The sequence below is a fragment of the Lolium perenne genome, chromosome 1 (assembly GCF_019359855.2).
Source record: "Lolium perenne isolate Kyuss_39 chromosome 1, Kyuss_2.0, whole genome shotgun sequence".
Taxonomy (NCBI): domain Eukaryota; kingdom Viridiplantae; phylum Streptophyta; class Magnoliopsida; order Poales; family Poaceae; genus Lolium; species Lolium perenne.
In genome coordinates, this window is record NC_067244.2 from 122,126,869 (window position 1) to 122,135,134 (window position 8,266).

Genomic DNA, 8,266 nt, shown 5'->3' on the forward strand with positions numbered 1-8,266 from the left:
AAACCACACAAATGAAATAGCAATTTGCTTGAACACTTGCTCTCACGAGTTACTCCACTTCACTTCACTTCATCTCCTTGCATTTTACTTTATTGCACTTTACTTTCCTTGCATTTGTTTTACTTGCATTTTAATTTCAACATTTATAGTTTCTAGTAAAACCTCTACACACACACCATACTTCCTAGCTTTGCATAAAAGGACATACAAGTGGATTATAGGGCTTTCGATAATAGATAGTTTACCTTCAGCTCCTCGCAGGTTTGACACTCAAATACTTATCGAATTGTACTGCGGTGATCCCCTGGACTTGGGGGTTATCACCTACGCTTTTAGCCACTGAAAGTTACAAATCACTACTTCCGGTGAAAACTAGAAATATGCAGCTATTGTTTACTACTTGTTCCACTGCTTTGAATTAAGTGCTATGCATCACCACTTGCTTTGTAAGTTTATAGATACACAGGTGTGGTTGAGAGTGACGTCTCAATTGCTAAAGTCTTATTGATATTCTTGTGTTCCCCTTTAGTCGAACTATATATTTAGGTAATAATTCCCATCGAAGATTTCAGCGGTTCCCTCTACTTGCGGGCATCAATGGGGAATCTCTTCTCAAGGGCACAATATCTCCCCCAAGCTTGAGGAATACACTCCTCTTTACTTTGCGCAAAGTTACTAATTTCAGCAATCATGGCATGTATTTTACTAGAATGGAAGTACCGATTACAAAACAAGTATATGCACGCCTCTTTGCTAGTGATTGACTTTGGAGCTAAAGAGTTATACCAAGATTTTGATTTTCCTCCCAAAGAGAAATGAATTAATTTCAAGAAATAATAGCGTTGTTGGATTTCAGTTTTCCCATATAGGCAAGATAGATCATTAAGATTTGTTATTAGGTATTCACAGGGGAATTCTTCTTCTTTACCATATAATTTGGATGCTTCCACCCTTTCTATTAGCTCAGAGTCAATAGTGAACTCATAATCTTTATCTTTAATGTATGTTGCAGGTGCATCAATTTTACTAGCCACATGGAATAAATCTCTTATACAAGTACTCAGACAAGCATCAAATTTATCCAAAGCATCTAAATCAAGGTTCATGAAAGCTTTAGTAAAAGCAATATCTTCTTCAGAATGTGTTGATTTAGAGCTAATTGCAATATCATCTTCACCATAAAGTTCATCTTCTTCATATTCAGATTCTATATCAGCATTAGACAAAGACTTGGGACACCTTTATCCTTGCCATCATCTAACAAATATTTTTCAGTGCTAAAAGAAATCTAGACAATGGTGAACTTGCTAGGATAGTAGTTTTCTTTTTAGTAGCAGGAGTAGCAGCAACATCAGGTGAAAAGCGTGACCTAGAAGGCAAGTCCGTACCTTTCCTTGTAGTGGAGTGCACAATAACCTCCATGTAGGCCACATACAATAGTATTTTTCTTGAAAACTTACACAACTAAGTATCAACGGAGTACGTACATATTTTTTTATTTTCAAATAGCATTTTTTAATATTGAAGAAAACGGGTTCACATGCACCCGGGTTCATCCTGCTATTTTCCGTCGAGGATGGTCGACTTTGGTTGCGCCACAACGCGCGTGCCTCGTCGTCTTCACGGCCATGCGGCACCGCGCCCTGGCCCCTGTGTGTCCATGCGGTGCGGCTCGGTTTAGGTGCACCTGGGAAAAAAGGCGACAGGTTGTTGGCGCCTCTCTCCGTTAAGTCCCATCGCCCGCGCCGCGCCGCGCCGCGCAGGCCAGGAAGGAAAAAAAAGTAAATCCCCGCCGCTCCGGGTCCGATCCATCCAACCACCGCGCGCCTTCCCATCCCGGCGGCCCTGCAGCGACGACGAACGATCCCCACAAAAAGCAGCCGCACCGGCCACCACGCGGCTGTCGCGAGCTACAGCTGAGGAGGAGCTCCGGCCCAGCCACCCCGGAATGGGCTCCAGCAGCCCGGCGGTGCCCGACCCGGTCCTCGCCCTCGGCCTCCGCCACCCCGGCGCGCTCGCCCGCCGCATCGCCATGGCGCGCGGCGTCGCCGTCGCGCCCGCGCTCCGCCCCTGGCTGCTCGTCGACGCCGTGCCGCTCGTCGTCGTCGTCCTCATCGCCGCGCACGTCCTCGCCCTCGTACGCCCCTTCCTCTACCCAAATCCCCTCTCGCTCAACGCTCCCTCCTAGTGGCGCTGATTGGATTCGGGATAAAATTGGGCGTTTCGTGTGCTGTGGCAGGGCTACTGGATCTACAGGCTCGCTACCGATGGGTCCAAGCAACCTGCGCGGAGCAAGAAGCACTAGAAGCTTGATGGGGGTACAACACATTTCTCATATGCTAGCTCTTTCTTCATTTCTTCACTCCTTGTCCTGGTTTGGTTATGATGCTTGGTCCCGCCAGTGGTTTGTGCCAATATGTGCCTCATAGTAGTACGTAGGATGCTATATATTGCTTTATATACTGATACACTCATTTCCTCGTATTGTTACTCAGTACCACCAGCATGGTCTTAGTTGTTTTTGGTAGTGAGTTTGGCCTTAGGGCTTCAGCCCGATTTGGCTTTGCCGAAGAACTTGCCGTAGAGCACTTTATCATACTATGGGTTCCATATCCATAGGAATCGCTGGATTTTTCGCTGGCTCGCCAAGCCTATGAGAACCCTCCTCTTTACCTGAGCTTGCGACCTGCTATTCCTTATAAGGCATCGGCGGAGTTTATAATAGTATACACCTGATAACATACATGGAGAGCAAAGAGCTAGATGTACACTTGATGTTAGATGATGATGATGATGCAGACATAATTTTGGTGGATATGTTAGTGGATCATGATTGTTGTTTCCAACACTAAAATATGCAATCATTGATCTTTGTTGATTATGATTATCTGCATTTTCTGAATGAATGTGTTGTTCTTTGTGGTCCAGTTATGCTGATATGAATTAAATCACTGACGTTATAATTGTTTGGCAATATGTTTTGAGGGAAACTGTTTGAGCCTGCAAGGGCATTCACATCCTCCAACTTGATATTCTTTTTTGGTATTATATTATGTACTCCCTCTCTTTCAAAATATGGTTTGACCTTACTCTGTTAATTGATAATTTATGTGACATAAAATTCGTGTCATTAGATTCATATTCACCAATGTTAAGGAAATCGGTAATCGTTAACTGCTCGGTTGGCTTGGGAGTAGCGATTAATCGGAATTCGGACTTCGGACGATTAACTGATTTAATCGGTCGGCTATTAATCGGTGCAAACTACACAAATTAACACTTAAAATAGTTTGTATAAGAAAAAATAATAGTATATGAGCCTCTATATATCTGTCCCTACATCTCTGGAGCCTAAAATCCTAGAAAAACATGTACGCTTCTCCTGCGTGACCTAGTCTTCAAGGTCACGAGCAAATCAGGATCCACTAGCCGAAGCCGCCTTCCTTCCTTCCACTTATTCTTCTCTCACCTCTGAAGGTTGTCTTCTCCCACCACCTACCTAGGGTACAACCCCTCTTACACCTCAACCATCTAACCTATTGAAGGCGTCCTCGAGCTCTTGGACGAGCTACTCAAGGTGGTCGAGCTACTGTATCTGAGGTCTGAAAAACTGCGAGTAACTGGTCTAGGAGGGCAAGAACTATTTGGTGACAGTGGAAATCAAGCTACTAGAGGCTGCAATGAAGCGGGAGATTCACAAAATCTACTTATTGGGGAGGGGTAGCGCCTATTAGCGATATGCATTGAAAATTTTGTAACTTTTTTGGCCAAGTGTAATAGTTAATCGGGAACATACCTAGTAATCGGACTTTCAGACTGATTAATCGGGCTAAAGGATTAACCCAAGCGATTAATGGTAATCGACACGGTCAGGCCCCTAGTAGCGATTAATCGGCCTAGTAATCGTTGAATCGGCCTAGTTTTTGAACAATGATATTCACAAATACTTAAGACTGTGATTTTATATCACATAAACCACATACAGCTTTGATACTTCTGTTATCAAGATCTCAACAGAGCTGAATTATATGGTTACATATGTTTAGTCAACTCTAGACTGCAGCAAACCCCTGGTTAAAGAAAAAAAAAAACTAGCCAGCAAATCTGGAAAATGTGTTTGTCATTTAGTATTTTTCAGCTGTGCCCCTTTTTTGCTTGCTTTCAGATCCATATACCACTTGATAAGTTGATCTTACTTTTCAAGGCTTCTGTGTCACAGATTTTCTTGAAGTCTTCATTTGTCCTATTAGGCTGAAGGACTGACTCTTTCTTAAAATTTTCAATTCAACAAAATCTTATTTGCATAGGAGTTTTTTCGCTAGTACAGATATCAAATTCCTGCCCATCCCCATATCTCAAAACTCAAAGTTTGTGTGTCAATGCATTGATAGAAAGAATGTAGTTACAAGCCTAGGACTAGTCCGAAAAAAAACAACCACTCAGTACAAGACCCTGACCAACAGCCACAAGATTGACTACCAAATGACCCCCTGCCTAGATGCCATCCACACGACCACACAGGTGCACCAGACGAAACAAACCTACTAACATCCCTGCCACAAGAGTGGAGAATGCAACTCTGCAAAGAAGGACAATATTGGGCCTCTCCAGCTTTGGAGTAGGCAGAATCCATGATGCCGCGGGCCGCCAGCCTCGCACAATCTTCAGGTGCGGCGAGATCTTCAGGAGCATCATCGCCGCACCGATGGTGACTTTGCACCTCACCCACCATCAAGATCTGCCATGGACCAACTGGTGGGGGCAGCAGGCCCAAAAGGGCACGGAAGACACCCCGCTGATGGTGCAAAGGTCCTGAAACTACCAATAGCCGCTCGTGTCCTGACCGCTGCACCACCTCATCTTGCCACACCCCTCGCCTGTTGTAGCATATGCGCACAGCTATCAGCCGATACCCGTGGAGTGCCTGGTGAGACCAACATACCACGGCACAGGATTCTCCTCGGTCTACAACTATGCTAACCAAGGTAACCACACTGGCCCATTGCCAGCGCTCCTAGGATCTGCACCCTAGAGCCAACTTTTGTGCTGCTGGCCTGCTCTCAAACTAGTGGCTAAGCCACCACTAAGAATGCCTGAGGGAGCGACATCGGCGATGCCGCTGTTGTCCAATCTGGCAAGCCAGGTCTTTGTTTTCACTAGGAGTGTACAAGATCACGAGGGTTTGAGGTAAGTCGGGACTCAACGATGCCACGAAGGAGGGAACAACTCCCAAGGGTGCCGCAGTCGCGGGAACCAAAAAAGGGAGAGTGAGGCCTTCTCCTGGAGGGCCCCGACCACCACACACACATCGCGCAACTCTACAAAGACAGAATGGGATAATACTAGCACCGCCTACAACTTCGTCAGCACAAGATCCTAGTTGGCCCACCCGTGCGACAACGAAGGCCACCACATGCTGCACATCAAGGATCAGCATGAGCAAACCACAGCGGCATCCCTAGAGCTGGCCTGTGGTCTGAAGGGCCCGTGCACCGGCTTACCCAGATCTGCAATGAGGACTCCCAGATTGATCGTATGCTGGTCCTGCGTCTCTTTGGCAGCAGCAAAGATGGTAACTTGGTAAGGCAAGTTTAGACCCCTCTGGCACCAGTTCTGTGGCGAGCGAGCGTTGTTTAGAGCATCACTAGTAGAGCCCTCAAACCCTCAAACCCTCAAAAATAACTGCTTTTTTACAGTTTGTGAGAGGAAAAACGCGTAGACTAGAACCCCTAAACCCTTGAACCCTCAAAAAATTTTAAAGGCCCAACCCTCAAACCCATTTTCAACCGGTAGAAGTAGGGGTTGGGGAGGCCAAACAGCCCCCAACCCGCACTCCTCTTCCTCGTCGCGCGGGAGGGAAATTTCCCCTCCCAACCTCCCGCCTCCACGTCGCCGCCTGCCTCCCGCCGCGATTCCGGCCGCCGCCCGCCTCCCCTCGACCTCTGCCGCCGCCGCGAGCTCCCCCGCCCCCGGATCCGCGCCTCCCCGCCACCCGCCTCCCGCCGCCGCCCGCCTCTCGCACCTCCCCGAGCCGCGCCGCCTCCCGCCTCCCGCGCCGCCCGCCTCTCGCACCTCCTGCCGCCCGCCTCCCGCCACTGCCGCCTCCCCTCGACCCTGCTGCCCCGCGCCTCCTGCCGCCCCGACTCCCGAGCTGCGGTGGAGATGCCGCCGCGCCGCGCCACGCCGCGCTCGTCCACCGGCTACCATGGCGTGCGGCTCCGCCTCTCCGGCCGGTTCGCCGCCGAGATCACGCGCGGCGGCGAGCGGTTTTGGCTCGGGACCTTCGACACGGCCGAACTCGCCGCCCGCGCGTACGACGTCATGGTGTGGCGCTACGACGGCGGCGCCGGGCCGCGGAACTTCTTCGACGTCGACAACCTCGCGGCGACCGAGTTCGTGGCACCGCCGTTCAGCATCGTTACCCGCGCCGATGAGCGCGCTATCCGCTGGGAATACATGCGGATGTCCATCCGGAACCGCGATGAGGCGGAAATGGCCGCCTTCCGTGCGGCGCATCCGCAACACGTCGCAGAGGAGCTCGAGTTCTAGGCGCAACTGGCGGTGAAGCGAGCTGCGGCGGTAATAGCAGAGCCACGGAGGGTGACCCAGCTGCCGCCCTTGGAGAGAAGGAGAATGGGGTCTAGGGTTCTGCAACAGAACTCACCCTGTGTGATCGATTGCGGCACTGCTGCTCCCAAAATGGTCATCGTCATGTCTTCGGTTAACATATGGCAAAAAGACATTGCTCTAGCCTCTACACCACTCCGATGATTTCGTTAATGATGCTTGCCTTGGAAAGGAAAAGGCATATTGCGACTCAGATGGTCTCAACAATTAGATTGCTTCCCCCTTACCCCTCTGCAATGACTATACTTTGGACTTTTGATTATTATTTTCTTGAATATGCAACAAAATTTGTACCATTTTGTATTAGAAAGAACGCATCAAGAAGATGCCCTGTATGAAGCGAAACTGATGCAATTGACGCAGAGGCCGGGGCTATGCTCCCATATCTAAAAAATGAAGCGAAACTGAAAGCAACAAGCAAAGGGCAAAAGCGAGCAAAATCTAGGGAATACAGGAAAAAATACTATAAAAATATCTAAAATCCCTAACTTGCTAAAATAATCAAAAAGCCCAGACCCTTGAGCAGGAGCAGCATTGGCCATTTGGCCTTGTGTGTATTGTACAGCAAAAAAGCACTACCTATCCTCAGTTTATGGCATTCTGTCTTTTCGAGGGAATAGTGTGACAAACTTTGACTTCATTGTCCTACTGAAAACTGAGAACCAAAATATTGATTGACTATAAAATGGTCATAGTGCTCAAGTACTGCATGCATAGCAGTAAAAGAACATTTGAATGTCTGAAGTAGCCTGTGTAATGCTTCAAACCGTTTGGTTGTTGATTCCAAACTAATACCTGTCTATTCTATTGCAGGCTAATGTTTTTACATGTAAGTCTTGCACCGTCTGGTTGTTGATTCCAGAGGTCCAATGTAAAGGGATTGTGTAGCAAAGCTCATGCAAGGACTGAAGACAAAGAACAAGTCACTTACAGTGATTTGTTCAGATCTTGGTTGCTGTTTCAGAAGCGAGTTGGCTTGTGTGTGAAAGGAGGGGCCTTATGGTCATAAATAGTTTTGAGTTGTTCAAAAGGTTTGTTATAGGTGATCTTTCCCTGTCAAAACCGTCAGCTAGATAACTGCTCTCAGTTACATCTGATGTGGGCTTGTATAATCTTGTGAGCAGCTTTTTCTTTGCTCTGAACAACATAACTTTTGGATAGGAGGCACTTCTGAGAGTTTTTATTAAACTGTACTAAATTAAATACTGAATCTCCTGGGAAAACATCTCGTCCAAACACCTCCAGATAATTCTACCTTGTGTGAACAACACATGAGAAATTTACTACTCCCTGAGATATGTGGCAGATTGAATGAACCTAGACAAAGTTTAGGCAATATTTTGCCTAAATTTGCGAGTAATTTGGATCGGAGAGGGAGCAATCAGGATTCTGCATGGGCGGATGGGCCTAGGGCGCTGCAACTTGTTTTTCTTGTGCACACCTAACACCTCCATGGCTATTATTCCTCCTAGTTATGTTTGTCGTTCTGCATTTTATGGACTGTACATGGAGAAGTCGGCAAGATCACAAGAAATGCGTCGGTACAAACGGAAGCTTCCAGTTGCATTTCTTTGCTAGAAAGGAGGGCCCTTTCTAGTGGGGCAGCAGGACAAATGGCAAAGTACAAACGGAAGCACGG

The 8,266-nt window shown here is 47.6% G+C and overlaps 1 protein-coding gene across 1 annotated transcript; it reads left to right on the forward strand.

Moving 5' to 3' along the window:
* Window positions 1-1,736: 1,736 nt before the first annotated feature.
* LOC127300623 (uncharacterized) lies at window positions 1,737-7,837 on the forward strand. Its single transcript, XM_051330765.2, has 3 exons — window positions 1,737-2,137; window positions 2,240-2,318; window positions 7,441-7,837. The coding sequence occupies exons 1-2, from the start codon at window positions 1,949-1,951 to the stop codon at window positions 2,303-2,305; spliced, it is 255 nt and encodes an 84-aa protein (XP_051186725.1). The 5' UTR covers window positions 1,737-1,948; the 3' UTR covers window positions 2,306-2,318; window positions 7,441-7,837.
* The last annotated feature ends 429 nt before the right edge of the window (window positions 7,838-8,266 follow it).